The 21367-nt window shown below is 36.8% G+C and overlaps 1 protein-coding gene across 4 annotated transcripts in view; it reads left to right on the forward strand.

The window, feature by feature from the left end:
- GPC5 (glypican 5) overlaps positions 1-21367 on the forward strand; it is a 1588740-nt gene that overhangs the window by 1035613 nt on the left and 531760 nt on the right. For 3 of the 4 annotated variants that reach the window (XM_019971624.2, XM_070799877.1, XM_070799878.1), the window contains one exon: positions 1-21367. This exon is cut by the window's right edge and continues 60012 nt beyond it. The exons of the other annotated variant lie outside the window; for it this stretch is intronic. In XM_019971624.2, the coding sequence (XP_019827183.2) occupies positions 1-230 (230 nt within the window). In that variant the 3' untranslated portion in view covers positions 231-21367. 4 annotated transcript variants of the gene reach the window in all.

Here is a 21367-nt window from a genome sequence, read left to right on the forward strand (position 1 = left end):
TCTTTCCCAGCATCAAGATATTTTCAAATGAGTCAGCTCTTCGTATCAGGTGGCCAAAGTATTGGAGTTTCAGCTTCAACAGTCCTTCCAGTGAACACCCAGGACTGATCTCCTTTAGAATGGACTGGTTGGATCTTCTTGCAGTCCACAGGACTCTCAAGAGTCTTCTTCAACGCCACAGTTCAAAAGCATCAATTCTTTGGTGCTCAGCTTTCTTTATAGTCCATTAGGCATTGTCAAATATGTGTTTTCAGGCAGGTTCTTCTTTAACACTACTTTAGTAAATACTTTTCCAGAAGGCTTCTCCATCACTCTGGAATCATTAAATCATTATTTTAAAATTTAAGGGTGATGTTTTTTTTAGAATTTAAGATTTCTTGGTATCACCTATTACTGCTTAGAATTTGAATGTATTTATGTAATTATAAGTGGTATTTCTGAGTATAGAGAATTTAGCTGAGCACTGAAACATTAGATTGGCTAAAACAAACTTGGAAATCTATATAAAAGATGAATATGAAATAATTTGATGAAATGTGTAGAAATGTTTCATGGCCATGGCTTGGGGAAGGCTATTAAAACTGTTCTAGTCCCTTATAACTTAAAATATCTGGTTCTTTCTTATGTTCATGAATTTTAACAAGAGGACTGTGTTGTTCACCTACTGAGATTTGAATGTAAAATGCTTAATTTATTTTCTATTAAAGGGTCGATAGATTTGTAGTTTCTGAATTGCAAAATGCACAGGGCATCATTACTGTAGAGTTATTGTAAGATGGGATAAGGGTGCCAATTATATCAGCAAAATTGATGATTCTTTAAGATGGGAGGGAAACTCCACCTACTTAATTTTCTCTAAAAAGTGGAAATCAGTGGTTTGCTTAAAAAATTTTAAGATACAAAGAAACAGAAGATATTGGCATGTCAATCCTCTTTATCTAACATGTTAAATGGAAAATAAGATAGAAAAGTAACTGAGTCACTTCCAAATATGTTTAACAAGCATTATCCACTTACTAATGGAGAAGGCAATGGCAACCCACTCTAGTACTCTTGCCTGGAAAATCCCATGGGCAGAGGAGCCTAGTGGGCTGCAGTCCATGGGGTCGCAAAGAGTCAGACACAACTGAACGACTTCACTTTCACTTTTCACTTTCATGCATTGGAGAAGGAAATGGCAACCCACCCCAGTGTTCTTGCCTGGAGAATCCCAGGGACGGGGGAGCCTGGTGGGCTGCCGTCTATGGGGTCGCACAGAGTCGGACACGACTGAAGCGACTTAGCAGCAACTTAGCAGCATCCACTTACTACTATAATGTTTAGTTGTGTTTCACTCTTTTAGAAGGCAGTTACTGTCCAAAGTGCATTGACTGTAAATGTATGTATCATCAGTATTTCTCCCCTGGAAGAGTTCTTATTTTTTTTTTTCCCCACACCATATACTTTGTGTGATTAGATCATAATATTTTGTTGGGAAATTCATATTACTTTCTTAGTCACTAAAATTAATATTTCATAATACATTTTCATAAAGATTTTCTTGTTAATTTTCATCACCCAGAGATACTTAGCATGTTTTCTTTTGGTTTTTGCTTCACTTATTATGAACTGTGAATATGATAGGTAGAATTTTGGCCTTCATATCCTTTATCCCTTCATGTTATGCCTATATATGTTACATTAGATGGAAAGGTGATTTTGCATATGGAATTAAAGTTACTTCTACCTTAAAATACAGTTAGTGCTCTGGACTGTCCAGTGGGCCAAATGTAATTATGTAGGCCCATAAAAGTAGAAAGCAAGAGTACAGGTTGCAGAGATAAAATAGAAGGAGAGGCAGGAGAGTCTCAAAGCGCAAGACTGAGTCAACTGGGTGTTGCTGGCTTTAAAGATGGCGAAGGGACCACAGGCCAAGGATTATGAATAGTTGCTATAAGCTACAACTGACCCTGAGGTGACAGCCAGCAGGGAAATGGCCACCTCATTCCTACAACCACAACGATCTGAATGCTGCCTACAACTCAAATAACCAAGGAAGGAATTCTCACCTAGAGCCTCAAGAAAGAAACATCTGACACCTTGGGAGATTCTGAACAGTATCTGATTTTCCTGGACTTCTGACCCACAGAAACTGAGATAACTGATTTTTAAAAAAGGTACTGAATTTGTAATTATGTTTTACAGCAGTAATAGAACAGAATTACACTGAATCTTCACTATTTTGAGACACTAGCTTACAAACTTACAGCTGAAAGTGTCCTTATTGACATAGTGTATTTTCTATAATTTTCAAAATGTGAAGCACTGAAATGTTGCATGAATATCAAAGAAAAAGTAAATAAAACAGCCCTTATCTTCCCCAAAAGTATTAGTTTATTCTAACCTGCCTTTTCACATGGTCTTATAATATCAGCAGTTTCCTCCCAAATTAAATATAATTTTTTCAAGTGAAACTTCTGTTACATTATGGTATACTAAAGTATGACAAAACAAAAACATAAAATTACTGTTTTTGTTGGCTTACAATGCTACTTACTAAAAATATTTCAGATGAGAATTAATCCACCATCTTGTGCCAATTATGTGGCACTGTCCTTGACCTCATTATTTTCCTATCTGAAAAGTAAGATGATTTTTCTGTGATGCGGACAACTGTATTGAGAGATAAAGACCCTATAAAAAGAAAAATATTGTTTGAACACTGTCTTCTGAAGTAATCATTTTGTCTTGACTAAATCTCACCTTTAAAAGACCCTTTAATTATTGAAAAGAGCAGATGAACTCAACATTTTCAGGTATTATCTTTGTTCCTATATCATGTTATAGAGCTTGAAAATAACTACATCATTACAATGCATTATCTATGCTTTTTGGGTAATCTGTAGTTTATTATAAATGAAATATTTTGGAAGTAGAATATTGATAAAAACCAGTCAATTCTAAAAGGAAATCAACCTTAAATATTCATTGGAAGGACTGGTACTGAAGCTGAAGCTCCAATATTTGGCCACCTGATGCGAAGGACTGGCTCATTGGAGAAGACCCTGATGCTGGGGAAGATTGAGGGCAAAAGGAGAAGAGGGTGACAGAGGATGAGGTGGTTGGATGGCATTATCAGCTCAATGGACATGAGTTTGAGCAAACTCAGGGAGATAGTGAAGGCCAGGGAAACCTGGCGTGCTGCAGCTCATGGGGTCCCAAAGAGTTGGACATGACTTAGCGACTGAACAACAACAATGTAAATAGTAAAGAAACATTAGTTTTAAATCTAGGGCAGTTATTGAAGTATACTCTTGTGTTTCTGTTTGTAAAGTCAGGAGGTTTAGTGTGAATAGCCCCTTAATACAATTTTTTTCTGCTTCACAAAACATAGGTGGCAATGCCATCCACTAGGTTAATACATGAGTATCCGGAATACTTGCTACGCAAAAAATTCATAGAATACTTTGTTATACTTTTATTAGTATGTCAGAAATTATGAAATTGACCGCAGTCCTCCTTCATAAGCTATATATCATATTCTCCCTGCAGAAAGAAATAGTAACCACTGACAGTGAACCACTGAAAACAGTAAATCTTGAAAACATTTATCAACTGTCTCTATTCTCACATCTTACAATCACATGAGAAGCCCAGGGAAAACTCTTGGGTCTATTAGTCCAAGCTTCTTAGGAAGTTTGATCTCTCTGTTTTGTTTTCTGGCAGATGCTTTATTCATGCCTTGTGACTGTAAATCTCTTTCTAGCTTTAACAGGCTTTTATATTTCTGATAGCATTCTGTTGTTGAACATACCTCACAAAGAAGATTTTTTTAAAGCACAGTATTAAGGTTATGGACATGAAATTCTATACATCAGAAAGTCTATTTTAATAAAAATTGCTAATATAGAAAAATAGTAATCAGCTCTAGCTAGTTTCGTTTTACTCTTTCTAAAAGGTACAAATCCCACCACAACTAACCAAGGTCACAGTAATGTTCCTTCATCTGATTAATAGTGAAGGAAGGAGAATGGTTAGTCTCACACAACTGAATAATTCATAATAATATAATTGGTATAATGTTGCTGAATGTAGTTACTAAAATGCCATTCATATTTTCTTGGAATTATTCAATAATTCCATTAATATTATAACATATTGCTTTGACCTTGGGTTGCAATTTTCCTACTAAAGTATCAAAACTTGAGCTCCACTGTGAATTTATTAACCCTCTCAATAACTATAGAATCAAACTTGGAAATTTTTCTTTTAACAGAAAGAAACCACAGTACAGATTAAAACCTTAGTTAAAATCATACTGCTATATAAGCCAGTAGAAGTTTTCAAAAAGAGGATAAAGTTTTGATTCAAAAAGTTCTGGTTCCTGGTCAGCTAAATATACCATACTTTAGATTAAGATTTAATAAAATGACCTGTCTTACCATTGGCATGCAGGTAAAGCAGTGGACAGGGGTGGGAGGCTCTGACTTTTGAAGTATTTGCTGATTTTTGTGGTGTAAATACATAATGACTGATCTTAAACTCTTGACATGATGGCGGTGAACTCCTAGTTAGTAAGAGATGGGCACGATTGACTCTTAATAGCAGAGCTAGTAACATACTCCTCTCGGACCAGAAACAAAATAAAATGGGTGGTTGATTTTTCTTGATAATTTCTGCACAGTGAAATTCTCCAGACAAACTTTTCTCAAACTTTCATATGCAAACAAATCACCCAAGCAGATTCTTATTTAGGATATAGATTCTTATCTGGCAGGTTTGGGTTGAGGCCTAAGATTCTGAACTTTGGACAAGCTACCAAGTGATGCCAAAACTTCTGGTTCCGTGGACCATACTCGCAGTACTAAGAGTATACCATACTGGTTCCAAAACTTTGGCCTGCTTCAGAATCACCATGTGACAGGGTTAAAATTCTTGCCCTCTGATTCAGTATGTGAATGAAAGGGGCAAGAATTTTCATTTTTGACAAGCTCTCAGATGATGATGGTCCAAGGACCACATCTTGAGAATCGTTGTTCCAGAGAAATCTCAGAACTCTGAGAAGCTTTGCTTTTTAATTTAAGGATCTAGAAAGAGAACAAAGATCATTTGGTTCTTGTTTTTTTTTTTTTTTAATCCCATTTATTATCCCATTGCCCATAAGACATGATTATCTATAAAATGTACAGTCTTGTGCTATATTCTGTTGCAAAATTACAGTGGAATTTAATTGTTTTGTCTTTGGGAATTTGCAATTTATAATTGGATACTAGCCAGAAACAATACGACAGCAAAATAAAAGATGCATAAGAAAGTTCATCATCACTGAAGTGTGATCAGGTGAGAGTTAAGTACAAGGAGATAAGGGAAATTATTAAGAAAAGTGACAATTTATGTTGGATATATGGTTCAAATGAACTAGGCATATCTAACGTTATGTGGGAAATGTAGGTCATAACATTGAGTCTGAGGGAGAAGACACGAAATTTGCTGGCAAAGTTTTCAATGTGGATTGCAACTTAAAATGAAGGAGTCACTATTAGCAGTTGGAAGACTTTTCATATTAAGGTTTGTAAAAACCCACAATAGGCATATTGCTTCAGGAGGAAGAGATGGGAATTGTGAGAACGATTCTCACAATATTCTCATTTGATCTAATGGCAGGAGCTATCAAAATTGTTAATTATCTTACTATCAGATTTTTTTTTATGATATGAAGACTTAACTGATGTGTAAATGAATGAAGACCACCCAAATGAAAATGAATAAGTTACTTGTTCATAGCTAGGAAATCAGTCACCATCAGAGACTCAAGGTCAGAGAAGGGAATGAGAAATTGTATCGTGTAAAGAGAGGAAAGCTTCAGGTATGTTCTGGTTGGAGATTGTTGGCATAGGGAAGCTGGAGGTGAGCAAACTAAACTTAGAGCATGTGATTCTCTGGTTCAGGTTGTTGTATAGCAGAGACCAAGACAATGTTGTAAAACAATTATCCTCCAACTAATTAAAAGTAAAGAAAAAAAAAGTTATGACAATATTGTTGATTTTATTCCCTATACCGTACGTTACATACTTGTGACTTCCTTATTGCATCATGGAAATTACTGATGAAAGAACAAATGCACAAAAGCATTCAGGTTCTAGATAGAATGCAATGGATTAGCATCATGACCACTATGACAGAATTAATAATTGCTAGTCCTATAAGATACTGGAACCCATTCAGACCAAGAAAACAAACTATGGGGACCAGTCTTAGAGACTGGTAGTTTCACTTTTTCCTTGCTGCTGCTTCTGCTGCTAAGTCGCTTCAGTCGTGTCCGACTTTGTGCAACCCCATGGACGGCAGCCCACCAGGCTCCCCCTGGGATTCTCCAGGCAAGAACACTGGAGTGGGTTGCCATTTCCTTCTCCAATGCATGAAAGTGAAAAGTAAAAGTGAAGTCACTCAGTCGTGTCTGACTCTTAGCGACCCCATGGACTGCAGCCTACCAGGCTCCTCCATCCATGGGATTTTCCAGGCCAAGAGTACTGGAGTGGGGTGTGACTGCCTTTGTTCTTTTTAAGATTTCTTTGGTTACTTCACATTTTTTGTGATTTCATAAAATATTAGGGTGTGTTTTCTTTCTGTTAGAGAAATTTTATTGAAACTTTTATGGAGATTGCATTGACTCTATAGATTACTTGGGGTGGTAGTATGGACATTTTAGCAATATTAGTTCCTCCACATGCATCATTTATTTGTGTCATACATTTTTTTTTTCATCAATGCTTTAGTGTTTTCAGTATAAAAATCTTTTACTTCCTTGGTTAAATTTATTCCTAAGTATTTTATTCCTTTTGACATTACTGTAAATGGAATTACTTTAATTTCTCTTTCTGACAGTTTGGTATATAGAAAACCAACTAATTTTTATATATTTATCTTCTATCCTGAAAATTTATTAAAAGTATTTATTTAAACAATTTTATTATCATCTTTGGGGTTTTCTTTATACAGTATCATTTCATCTGCTGAGAGAGATAGTTTTACTTCTTCCTTTCTGATTTGGATGCCATTTATTTTTAATGCTTGCCTAATCTTTTTGTCCTTAACTTTCAGCATTGTATTGAATCAAAGTTTTGAGATTGGCATCCTTGTCTTGTTCCTTGTCTTTGAGGGAAAACTTTTAGCTTTTCACTGTTGAGTATGGTGTTAACACACTCTTTGGGCTTGTCATATATTGTCTTCCTATGTTAAAGTATTTTTCCCTCCACACCCAGTTTGTTGAGAGCTTGTTTCATGAAAGGATGTTAAATTTTGTCGTATGCTTTTTTCTGTATTCATTGAGATGTTTATGATCCGTATTCTTCATTTTGTTCATTTGGTTTTTAATGTATTGTTTTGTAAAAATTGAGCCATCATTTCTTCACTGGAGTAAATCCCACTTGATTATGGTATATAATATTTCCAATATATTATTGAATTTACTGTGCTGATATAAATTGCTAATAAATTTTTTTCACTCACAGGAATATTGGTCTGTTTTTAAATATAATTTTCTTTTTATGTAGCATCCCTGCCTGGCTTTGGTATTACGGTAATGCTTGCCTCATAAAATGAATTTAGAAGTTCTCTCTCCTCTTCTTATTTTTTAGAAGTTTGGGAAGAATTAGTATGTATTCTTCTTAAATGTTTGGTAGAATTCACCAGTGAAGCCATCTGGTCCTAGATTTTTCTTCGTTGGAGCGTTTTTTGGTTACTAATTCAATTTCTTCCTAGCAATTGATCTATTCAGATCTGTGTCTTCATGATTCTGTCTTATTAGATTGTATATTTCTGGGAATTTATCTGTTTTTCTGAGTTGTCCCATTTGTTGGGATGAAATTGTTCATGGTTGTCTCTTGGGATTCCTTGTATTTGTGTGGTATTCATTTTAAAGTCGCCTCTTCCTTTAGAATTTTTAGTTTCCTCTTTTTTTCTTGGTAAGTCTAGCTACAAGTTGTCTATTGTTTATACTTTGAAAAATGGCTCTGACTTCTATTAAACTTTCTTTGTCTCTTAGTGCAGTCTTTAGCTTAAAGTCTATTTTGTTTGATACAAGCATAGTTAGCTCCCCTGCTTTTATTACTGTCCATTTTCCTGGAACATCTTTTTCCACCCCTTTATATTCAGTCGGTGTGTGTTCTTAAAGCTTAAGTAAATCTCTTGTAAGTAACATACTGCTGGTTCTTGTTTTTTTATTCATTCAGCTACAGTGTGCTCTTTGATTAGAGAAATTACAATTCTCCAATGTATCTACAATTAAAGTAATTATTGATAGATACGGACTTAGCATACCTTCTCCTGGTAAGGGAAGACAAGTGGCAGGATTATGTGAGCAAAGTGAAAAATACCTTGAGAAGTACCAACTATGTCTCTTTACCTTAAGCTACATTTATTCATTACATTTTCACCCTAAACTAGCTTAAGTGATTAAAATTATGTATATTTAACAGTGCAAAATAAATTGTAATGTCTAAAATGAAAATATTACTGATGTATATTAAAATAAGAAAACAGAACACTAATTTTAATCCAAGCTCATCACTGCCTAACACATATGAAGTTCTTTGGGAGAGAGTTCCTACAGAATGGGTATCCAAGTATTAATAGCATTGTTAAAGCATCAAAACTAAGTAGAAATAAAATACATTCTATTAGCAGAATTGAAAAAGCAAGCTTTTTTTCACTCAGTCATTTGGATCTAGGAAAGTTTAGTATTTCCTCTTGGATCAGAAACACCTGGAGGAAAGACTGTCAAAAATCTACATTTCTAAAGCCCACAAGTAGGAACTTTTAATGAACCAAATTTTAAAACCTCAAGCTTAAAATAATTGACCCCCAAAATCTTGCAAGTGGCAAAGGTTTAATAATTTTTAAAATTTTGTTTATATTATATTTGTTTTGTATGTATATTACATATTTATACAACTAAAACAAACCCCAGAAGTTAACAACTTAATACAGCTATGTTCAAAAATAATACTATGACTTAGAGGTTAGTTACAAAGAAAAAGAGCTTATGATAAAAAATATATTAATACTCTGACTTAGAAGAGCTTAGTGAAAAAATCTTAAAATAGGTCAGGAGAATTAATTTTGAATTACAGTTACCACACTTTATTTCTTATTTATTTTGTGGAAATAAAAGTCCAGTAAGTTATTTTAACTTGCATTATCTTGAAGAAAGGTTTCTATATATTCTTTTATAAACACAAAATATAATCCACTTTGCAGTGGTACTTTTGAAATTTCCATCTGTTTCTCTTTACCCTTGTTGTTTGAACTAAATTTTTATCTCCTTTTTTGTCTTTATATGTCCTTAGCTTTATTCTATGTGGTAATTGAGGGAACTTGAAGACTCTAAATTATAAAGAAGCTTGGGATTATTGCTTTTTAGAGAAAATGCACTTCTAGTAATAATTTTTATCCTGTGTTCAAAGAATTGTCCCCAGTGTTCCTTGAATACCATCTCTTACACTTAACTTATTCTGTGGTAAAATTTATTCAGTTCCCAAACTTGTTATTTGAAAGGAATTGAAACACTTTTGGAAAGCTAATTAGCATCTCTACAGACTTTTCTGTCCCTTCCCCAAAGACAAATTGAACTAGAAAGAAAATAAACTGTGTACCTAGGCTCTGAGTTTAAAACAGAAGACATTAATAAGGAGTATTTAACAATTTAATAACTTCACCCCCCACCCCCAGCCAGAATATTATTTCACTGGTACAGAAAACTGTCAAAAAAAATTGAGGGTCATTTGATCATTTTTTTCTGTGCTGTTGGTAATTACTGTATACCATAGACCTGCACACCATGGGCCATGGGTCAAACCATATATCACCTGTTTTTAAAATAAAGTTTTATTGGCACACAGTCACACCCTGTTCTTTGTATATTTACCTATACTGACTTTCAAATTTCAGCTTGAGAATTGAACAGAATAATCAAGACAACACAGGTTCTATACCAAAAATATTTACTACCTAGCTCTTCCCCTAGAAGAAGTTGTCATAACTTATTTTCCCCCAGTAATTAAGTAACTTGGTTGGAAGGGCACTTCCCTTGTGGCTCAGACTGTAAAGTATCTGCCTGAAGTTCAGAAGATCCAGATTAGAACCCTGGGTAAGGAAGATCTCCTGGAAAAGGGAACACCAACCCGCTCCGGTATTCTTGCCTGGAAAATTCCATGGACAGAGGCGCCTGGAGCATGTAGTCCATGGGGTCACAAAGAGTCGGACACGACTGAGCAACTAACATACACACACATAACTTTTAACAATAGTGTCATGAAATAAAGTCAAGAAAACTATTCTTGTTCTTGATTTCTATCACTGATGCTCTATCTAGCAATTTTTTTCAATCCTTCCCACTTTATAAACCTAACAGAAGCAGACTATGCACCTAACAGAAGCAGAAGATGTTAAGAGGTGGCAAGAATACACAGAACTATACAAAAAAGATCTTCATGACCCAGATAAACATGATGGTGTGATCACTCACCTAGAGACAGACATCCTGGAATCTGAAGTCAAGTGGGCTTCAGGAAGCATCACTACAAACAAAGCTAGTGGAGTTGATGAATGGAATTCCAGGTAAGCTATTTCAAATTCTAAAAGATGATGCTGTGAAAATGCTGCACTCAATATGCCAGCAAATCTGGAAAACACAGCAGTTGCCATGGGGCTGAAAGAGGTCAGTTTTCATTCCAGTCCCAAAGAGGCAATGTCAAAGAATGTTGAAACTACTGCATAATTGCACTCATCTCACACTCTAGCAAAGAAATGCTCAAAAATCTCTAAGCCAGGCTTCAATAGTACATGAACTGTGAACTTCAAGATGTTCAAGCTGAATTTAGAAAAGGCAGAGGAACCAGAGATCAAATTGCCAACATCCCTTGGATTACTGAAAAAGCAAGGGAGTTCCACAAAAACATACTTTTGCTTCATTAACTACACCAAAGCCTTTAAATGTGTGGATCACAACAAACTGTGGGAAATTCTGAAAGAGATGGGAATACCAAACCACCTGACCTGCCTCCTGAGAAATCTGTATGCAGGTGAATAAGCAACAGTTAGAACTGAACATGGAACAACAGACTGGTTCCAAATTGGGAAAGGAGTACATCAAGGCTGTATATTGTCACCCTGCTTATTTAACTTACATGTAGTGTACATCATGCAAAAGCTGGGCTGGATGAAGAACAAAATGGAATCAAGATTGTTGGGAGAAATATCAATAACCTCAGATATGCAGATGACACCACCCTTATGGAAGAAAGCGAAGAACTAAAGAGCCTCTTGATGAAAGTGGAGAGTGAAAAAGTTGACTTAAAACTCAGCATTTATAAAACCAAGATCATGGCATCCAGTCCCATCACTTCGTGGCAAATAGATGGGAAAACAATGGAAACAGTGACAGACTTTATTTTGGGGGGCTCCAAAGTCACTGCAGATGGTGACTGCAGCCATGAAATTAAAAGACGCTGGCTTCTTGGAAGAAAAGCTATGATCAACCTAGACTGCATATTAAAAAATAGAGACAGTACTATGCCAACAAAGGTCCGTCTAGTCAAGGCTATGTTTTTTCCAGTAGTCATGTATGGATGTGAGAGTTGGACTAAAAAGAAAGCTGACTGCTGAAGAATTGATGCTTTTAAACTGTGGTTTTGGAAGAGACTCTTGAGAATCCTTTGGACTGCAAGGAGATCCAAACCAGTCAGTCCTAAAAGAAATCAGTCCTGAATATTCATTGGAAAGACTGATGCTGAAGCTGAAACTCCAATACTTTGGTCACCTGATGCAAAGGACTGACTCATTTGAATAGATCCTGATGCTGGGAAAGATTGAAGGCAGGAGGAGAAGGGGACGATTGAGGATAAGTAGATTGGATGGCATCACTGATGTGATGGACATGAGTTTGAGTAGGCTCTGTGAGTTGGTGATGCACAGGGAAGCCTGACATGCTGCTGTCCATGGGGTCGCAAAGATTTGGACACAACTGAGCAACTGAACTGAACCTTACTTCTTGAATCAACTCTCATCTGAGGCCTTTCTAAATGCTTCCAAATAGAATAAATTTCTCCTCCGTGTTACCTTCATATTTGGCACATGCTTTTATTGCTATGCTTCTCACTCTGAAGTTTAAGTACATTTTGCATGTATATCTTCCCCAGTATACCGTGAACTCCTTGAGGACAAGGACAATATTAGTACAGTGTCCAGTGAATGTTGGTCAAATTGTATTTGCATTAGTGTAATCATCTAAGAATTGCTGGCTAGATTTGCTAGACTTAGATTCATAGTATGCATGGGACAAAATAGTTTAAAGATCAAGTAATACTGAAGCAAAAGAACAAATTGTCTCTTAATGTTGACAAATAGACACATAACTTGAGATCTATGAGTTTGGTTTATTTGGAGATTTACCAAGTGCTATAGCCCAGGATACAGTCTCTCAGATACCTCTGAAGAACTGCTCCAAAGAAAGGGATAGGGGTTCAGCATATATGTGATTTTGGAGAATGGGTACATGCAGTCAGGCCACATACTGAGAGAAGTTATGAAGCACACAAGCTAGTCATGAACCACAGATAGCTTAATGATTTTCATGTTTTTCTAAGTATGGGAACAATCAAGAAATTGGATGCATAACATTTTCTCCTGAAATATCTAAAGGCCTGTTCTTCCAGTTTTCCTAGAGCACAGAGTGCATCATTCCTGATCTGCACCCTGGACTTCTTTCAGAGTGTCTTGAAGGTCAACAATTGCGGTGGCTAATGACTCAATCCTTGTAGAGCCAGATGGCGAACAACATTCTTAGTTGGATGTAATGTTACACGGAAACTGCAACTAGAAAAGTTGACCAATAAGAATTTCTTTTTTAAATAGTTCCATTTCCCTAGCTTTCAAATTCATAATGCTAAGGAGAAGGAAAGGGGCAGGGAAAGGGAGAAGGAGAAGTGTGTGTGTGTGTGTGTGTGTGTGTGTGTGTGTGGTTGCGGAGGGGGAGCGTGAGGAGGGAAAGAATGTGCTTCATAGACATATGATTGCAAATATTAGATTGAATTCAGAAAAATTCCCATTGAAGTTATTTTTAAATAGTCTTGTCACATTTTTAAAAATACATAATGATTCATAGAGAAAAAAATAGAGGAATTATTAAAAACTGAGTCTTGGATCATTTAGTAATTTTTTTTTTTTTATTTTGAGCTGCTGCTGCTAAGTTACTTCAGTCATGTCCAACTCTGTGCATTGAGACGTTAATCACAGGATATGGTCTTTAAGTTATAATAATACAGTGGTATGTTATTTTACTTAGGCTAACATCCTAGCATTTTGCACAGATCTGACTTATAGTAGGGACACACTGATAAATCCTTGTTAATGATTCTAAAGCCAGGGAAGCTGAACTCCTTACTTCCTATTGTGCCCCATACATAGTGAGATTCTGGAGCCAGCTAGAAGGAACTAGAAAAGTTCCCTATCTTCCCCTCCCTCTTCCCTTTCTCACTTCTTCGTCTCTCCCTCTTTTCTCTTTAGTGCCTTTATTCTCTGGTAGATTTCCTTGAATTATGGAAAATATGGCTACCAATTGGTCATAAAGAACCCTGGGTTTAATTATCCTCACATCTAGGCAGCCAGTCAAAAGAAAATACCATTTACTTGCTATTCCCAACAGATTTTGGATTGAGAGTATGACTGTTTTTGGTCACGTATGTGAAACTAAGGGGTGAGGCTTAATTGAAGCCAATGTGGCTCAGATGATAAAGTGTCTGCCTACAATGCAGGAGACCCGGGTTCAATCCCTGGGTCAGGAAGTTCCCCTGGAGAAGGACATGGCAACCCACTCCAGTATTCTTGCCTGGAAAATCCCATAGATGGAGGAGCCCGGTGGGCTACAGTCCATGGGGTCGCAAAGAGTCGGACATGACTGAGCAACTTCACTTCATTTCACTTCAAATATAATATATAAAAACGGCAGTAGAATGATTGTACAAACGATTCTAGAGGCAGTCCAGCAAAGCCACCATTAAAGCTATGCCTGTCTCTGGCATTACTACAGAGAAGGTTGGAATTACTCTTTTCACATGTCCTTAGCTTCTTCCATTGATAACTGACATGAAAAGCATTGTTTAGCATGATATTTCCAGGCTTTAGGACATCTTGAGGTTATACATTGGATATGTGAGGCTCTGTTTTGTCTTTGAGATTATGATGAATGATGTAATCAAAATAGTATAGACTCTGGAGCCATAAAAACCTTTGTTCAAAACTAGAATATGTCTAATCTTAGCACCATGACTTAATTTTCTCTTAAGACTGGCTTTAACGAGACCTTTTACAGAGATTTTATGACATTCAAAATGGAAAACTTCAATTCATCATTGCATTTGTCACAATTATAAATAACAATCTCTATGTATGATTGTACTGTAGATTGTAAGTATCTCTGGTGCTTCCCAGGTGGCACTAGTGGTAAAGAACCCACCTGCCAGTGCAGGAGACATAAGACATGTAGGTTCGATCCCTGTGTTGGGAAGATCCCCTGGAAGAGGGCTTGGCAAACCACTCCAGTATTTTTGCCTGGAGAATCCCATGGACAGAGAAGCCTGGTGTAGTATGGTCTGGTCTATAGGGTCACAAAGAATTGGGCATGCCTGAAGCAACTTAGCACACACATAAGCATTTTTAGAGCTGGGATATATTTTTCCCTGAGAGCATTATACAGTTTTTGGCATGTAGGACATGAGATATAAATGATGGGTATTCTTGACCTTGTTTGACGTCTTGAAGCCTGTTACTTGATTAATACCTCTAACTTTCTGCAATGCCACACAGAAGAGCCAGTCTTCTGATCATATATACTAGCCTTCTGCCTGAAGGGAAATATCAGACATGAGATCAGATCAGTCGCTCAGTCCTGTCCGACTCTTTGCGACCCCATGAATCGCAGCACGCCAGGCCTCCCTGTCCATCACCAACTCCCGGAGTTCACTCAGACTCATGTCCATTGAGTCAGTGATGCCATCCAGCCATCTCATCCTCTGTCGTCCCCTTCTCCTCCTGCCCCCAATCCCTCCCAGCATCAGAGTCTTTTCCAATGAGTCATTTATTCAAACAATAAATGATTTACCAGTTAACTTTTCAAAATCAACAGTAAAAAGGGTTCCTAACACTTATTTTGCCTGTAGGGCTGATTGTCACAAGTTGAATAACTTTAAAAACAAAGGGAACAGTAATTAAGTTCACTTATTTGCAAGATTAAAAAAGATCAGAAGACTAAAGTTATAACATGCTTCTTTTGGTTTCATTCACAGATACATTGAATCTTGTGTTCTTTGAAAATGAGAGTCATAAAAAGAAGGGAACACTGAAAGAGGAAACACTGAAGCCAATCATTTTCAATTTTATAGTCAATAAAGTATTTCAGGTCATATTCTGGTAGTCATCATATTTCCCTTTATTTAATCACTTTAGTAAGCGTGTCCTTTAGGCATATTAAAAGATATCAATTAACCACCCAAGGCCTGGTGATAAATCCTAACTTTGAAGACTTCTTTCCATTAAAAAAAGTTATTGAAAAAATTTTATATCATGAGGATACTTTGCAGAAAAATCTGTAGTAACTCTAATAATACAACTGTTATGTTGTTTTGTGTTCCCAGAGAACAAAACTAGATGCTTAGCATTTGAAGTTTAAAAGTCTTAAGTATTCATTCATTCCACTACAGAGCAATTTAGTTCATTAAGGCCATTTGTTCAGCAGTTTTTCTGAAATTTAGAAGTGGAAAAATTAGCAATTTGGTATGGTGCTTAGAGAAGTATTTTTCAATTAAATATGTTCACAAAATGCCATATTAAGGCAGATATATATGTATGCATACACACAGAAATACTGTTTTATAGCTTATTCTTTCACTCCAGTTTCTTTTAGTTGCTATCTGATTGGTAAGTGACTAGAACTAATTGTCAGCTCAGCCAAGTCTCCCAGGAAATGGAGCAGAGATTGATCTAGATATGAATGTTTATGCAAATATTGCATTTATGTTCAGTTTTTGGTCCATCCCATCTTTCTGTGCAGGACTCTGAATTTCACTTGGAGACCTAGGATGGGCTGTCACAACCCCAGAAGTCATTTGTTGTTATAATATTTTTTTTTTCCCTGCTAAGTTGGACAATAACTTGCTTTTAAAAAATTATTGTCAGCTCTATTTGGGCACAGCATGACTTAAGGAAATGTAATTGCAATCCCATCATTTATGTGATCAACTTATAGTTCTCCCTGATAATATTTTTCTAAAAAAGATACATATCTGCTGAAATGTCTCAGCAGTACCAAGGCAGTGTGTGTCATTTCTCTTCCTTAATAAACCCCATAGAGTGATCTTAAAAGCAGACAATTCCAGAATGTGAAGTTTGAGGCTGGAGGAAAAGTAAGATGGCTTCACAAATAGCCTTATTCTCATCTGGCAGAGAATCCGTGAAGAATTGGTCCCAAATGAATGCATGGACATGTGAGGGGTTCGGAGGGGGAACAGCATATTCACTTCAAAAGGCTCTCTCTCTTCACTGTGAGCAATAGTCTGTGCTGACAGACATCCGGGCAGAATTGTAGATTAATGATGCTTACGACTGGGTGGTGGTCATAACACATGTGCACTGAAGGACTAGACAGATGTCATTGCTGCCAGAATCCCCTTACCCGTCGCCTTCTCTCACTTTGAAAGCACACCCAAGGCAAACTTCATATGAGGGCTGCTCTGCTCAAATGACCTTGACTGCTCTGTGAAGGTGTCACTGATAACTTGGTGATCCCAGGTTACTATAACTGCTTGTGTTACAGGTTGTTGAGATAAAACATTTTTATCTGTAGAGCAGACAGGAAAACTCTCCCCATATATGACCTTTCATTTTCCAATTATCATTATGGGAACGAAGCATCTGTCTTTCATTTCAGGGTGCTAAAACATCTTGATGATAGCCCTGAAATGAAATGAAGTGAAGTGAAGTCGCTAAGTCGTGTCCGACTCTTTGCAACCCCATGGACTATAGCCTATCAAGCTCCTCCGTCCATAGGGTTATCCAGGCAAGAGTGCTGGAGTGGATTGCCATTTCCTTCTCCAGGGGATTTTCCCGACCCAGGAATAGAACCCAGGTCTCCCACACTGCATGCAGACGCTTTACCGTCTGAGCCACCAGGGAAGCCTCCTGGCCAAATAATTCTGAATAAAACTGCTATATAAATATATATTTCATTGTATTTCAATATTATGGTGAAAGTAATAAGTTTAGAATTTGGTTGCCATGTACCCAAGTGGACTGTTGACATTATAGTATCATGCTATTTGCTGATAGATATATGTATATATAAATTTCAGATGAAAAGAAATAAAACAAACTACTTCATTTAAGCACCTCAAATCATACCCCAATTACTCACTTAAGCTTAAGAAGGTAGAATAGTCCATGTCCTTCCAATGGAGAGGCTCTACCCCATAAAATCAGCCTATTTCCACCTAGAGTAATGTAACGAACCATAGAGTATCTGTCGATGTAACTACCTTTGCCTACTTCATCAAATTAAACTGAGCCTATTTAAAGCTTTACAAACCAAGTGAGACATAGTTTCTTTTAAATTCTTAGCTCAACATATGAGAAGAGCCATGGTCTGTGAAAAATCTAGGAAATCTGAAAAGGTGTAGAATTTTAGAAGCATTTTTAAACTCATGATGAAGAATTTGCTAATGTGAACTCCAGGCAATTTGCTTTTCTTAAGTACAGAATTATTTTCTGCCATTTTGGCTTAAATCTTCTGCAAAACTAAACTTATTAGCTATATGTAGAGAGCCAAAGGGAAAGTAACAATATCCTTTTTACTGGTTCTGTAAGGTCAGAGATGATAATATTGATACTTGGACATTATCAGTGTGCTTTGAATGATGCTTGGATTTGATCAAAACATGAGTATAACTATATATTAAAAAGTAGATTCTACAAGTTACCCATGATTCTCTCTTACTTTCTGTAAATCTTCACCCATAAATATAAAACTATTTTCCAGGTGAGTTTTTAATATACCACTTGTGTCTGGTACAGTGTTCAGCTCTTAGAAGGCTTTAATACATGTATTTTAACCACTAAATGGGAATGTAAATTTCTATCTGCTTTTGAAGGATAAATTTGTGAAATCACATCTCCTGCATATTGAAGGAACCATAGCCACTACTGAATATAAACACGACCTACTGTTTAAAAGACATCAGTTCTGTGTGTTTAAAATAAGTATTATTCTTTAGTGAATTTGCTTTTTTAGCTTTTAATTCATTGTCCTGGCCCAGAACTTAGTGTATTATTTTTTTAAAAAAGCACTATCCACAATAATGACATAATCATAGAAAATAAAGTTTCAGAGTTGGGCATTACATTGATTCCTAGCTTCAAATATGATCTTAATGCTTTGCTAACTATTTCAGATTTAACCTCCAGTTCACTTCTAAACGTTTTTTTGGATTGCTTTTTTATTTTATTTATTTGGGTGTGCCAGAATTAGTTGCAGCACACAGAATCTTTTAGTGTGGCATGCTGGATCTAATTCCTTCACCAGGAATTGAACCCAGAACCCCTGCATTGGGAATCTGGACTGTTAGCCACTGGAACCACCCAGGGAGAAGTCCCACCTCTGAAAATTTGACCTGGGTCTTTAATGGAGTGAGGACAAGAACTTGTATGTCCTCACGTCTCCTTCCAATGATCTTTTATTGACAATATGCTGCATAACCTAAAACCATATTGATTGCAAATATCTCTAATGAGATTGTAGTCGGTGGTGCAGAAGTGAGGACAACAGCCTTTGAGTCCTCAGACTTTACAACAGTTAACTTCTTAACTTCTGGACTTGTTTTAGAGTTGCTTCAACATGGATGTTTTACTAAATTTTTAAACCCCCTGTTGTTATATACAGGGTTCATTATTTGTGGAGATGTGTGATGGCATCTAAGAGAAATCAGAACCCTTGGACAGTTGGGAAGTGATTCTTAAAGGTTTAGTGTGTGACTTTCAGGATGGGATTTTATGGGTTTGAATTTCAACTGTATCATCAAACCTTGAAATTTCCAACAAGTTTCTTACCCTACTGTAGCTCTGGTATCCCAACCAGTAAGGTGGAGATAATTTGAACTTCTAATTCAAATGATGGTTTTGAAGATTAATTCAGATGACAGATGTAAGGCATGTAGAATAGCACTTAGCAGATGATTCATATGCAATTGATGTTAGGTGTTATTACTGTTTCACTGATTGGAATAAATTGTTTGGCCAGTACAGCCCTATATCATAATGAGTTGTGCTGCTGCTGTAGAGCTATTGAAGATTTTAGTTCTTCAAATATTACTGAAATCAAAACTAAAGTTATAAACCTTTCCCTCTTAGTTTTCTTTCCTAAGTTAAAATATAGCTGTAGTATGAATTTAGAACTCATTCTGAACTTTAGTTTTTATGGTAAATTTCCCATTTTAGAAGTTTAAAGTAACTTCTTTCCACTGTGTTAATATTTTTCTCAAATTAGTGAAAAATAAGGAAGTCAGCTGTTCTGATTTTTAATACATGTATGTGTGTAAGAAAATAGAGATGAATTTTCTACTTTCAGTATTTTGACTGAAGAAAAATAATCTTGCTAGTAACTGGTATAGACTCTGTTAAGTAAATTTGATATTTAACTTGAATAATACACCATCTCTGAAGGAATTTTGGGCTTCCATGGTGGCTCAGTGGTAAAGAATCTGCCTGCAATTCAGGAGACTCAGGAGATGTGGGTTTGATCCCTGGGTCAGGAAGAACTTCTGGAGGAGGGCAGGGCAACCCAGTCTAGTATTCTTGCCTGGAGAATCCCATGGACAGAGGAGCCTGGTGGGCTATAGTCCATGGGGTCACAACACGTTGGACACAACTTGTTGAGAGCACACACACATAAGGAATTTTGTCCCATGTGTCCACTAGGACAGCGTGGCTAGAAATGTCATCTCTGACAATTGACTGTCCCTTTTGGAACCTTCCTGATGATCCTTGGTGAGTGTTCTCCAGCCAAAGACTTATCAGAAATACACCTGTGAGTGAGGAAATTGGATGTATTGTTCATTGCTGCGACAAAGAAAACACACTGTGAGGAACCATGAACCATCTCAGTAAAGGATGGTGAAGATCAGGGGTCATGTTAGACTACTTGAAAGTGAAAGTGAAGTGAAGTCGCTCAGTCGTGTCCGACTCTTTGTGACCCCATGGACTGTAGCCTACCAGGCTCCTCTGTCCATGGGATTTTCCAGGCAAGAGTACTTGAGTGGATTGCCATTTCCTTCTCCAGGGGATCTTCCCAACCCAGGGATTGAACCCAGGTCTCCTGCATTGTAGACAGACACTTTACTGTCTGAGCCACCAGGGAAGACTACTTGAGTAAATGTTTAGAGCTCTTTGTTCTGAATTGGGTGGTGTCAGGAAACAAAAGTAAATTTATAACTGGTATTTCAGGAAGCCTTATCTAGAAGAAGGGAGGACTAGAGTGAGGCTCAACTAAAATTGGTAAAGAAGTAGTGGTTCATCATATTGACCAGGATAGGGAGATGCCTGGTCAGTTCTGTTGATTTAGAAGATTATTCTCTGTGTTCTGAAATGATTATGGAGGAGTCTTGCTGTTTTTTTGATCCATTGCTGTCACAGAATGACCTTGTTTGATGTTAAAGTTCTGTGAAGTTCTTTATTTCAACCGGAAGATGCCACAGTCTACCTGTGAACAGCAGAAAGCAATCAGGCGCTGATTTTTGCTTTCTCACAGTGTTCATGATACTCAAGGTTAGTAAATACAAGCAAATAGAACCAATATTTACTTTAGGGCAGCTAAGTGCCAGGACTGTGCTGGTTGCTTCAGATAAACAGCCATGCTTACGCTGCACAAGAGTCTTAGTTTTGTAAAGGAAGAATGTTAGCTTTCTTTGCAGCCAATGCAACAGAGACTCAGATGATGTGATTTACCTAAGGTCAGATATATACTCAAGGTTGGATCACAAGCTGTCTCTCTCCAAAACACAGATTCTTTGCACCAGGGAATATTTCTTCCATGTGTTTGCAGTTTGCCTGCTTAAGAGAGGGAGCAGGGCACCAACTCAAAAAAAACAACTTGGGTGGTTTCCTTCAAACGGCACCGTGTATTCTGAAGACAAGGGCTCCTGTTAGACCCATTTGAACTCTCTTCTAAAATCTATTCACTCTGATTCATGTGTTTTTCTAATAAGCTTCATAGTCCCAAATCATAGAAAACATGTAACACAAAACAAAATGAGAGTGGGGCTGTGGAGAGGGGGGGTTCTGCATTTTA

This window comes from Bos indicus, chromosome 12 (genome assembly GCF_029378745.1).
Source record: "Bos indicus isolate NIAB-ARS_2022 breed Sahiwal x Tharparkar chromosome 12, NIAB-ARS_B.indTharparkar_mat_pri_1.0, whole genome shotgun sequence".
NCBI lineage: Eukaryota > Metazoa > Chordata > Mammalia > Artiodactyla > Bovidae > Bos > Bos indicus.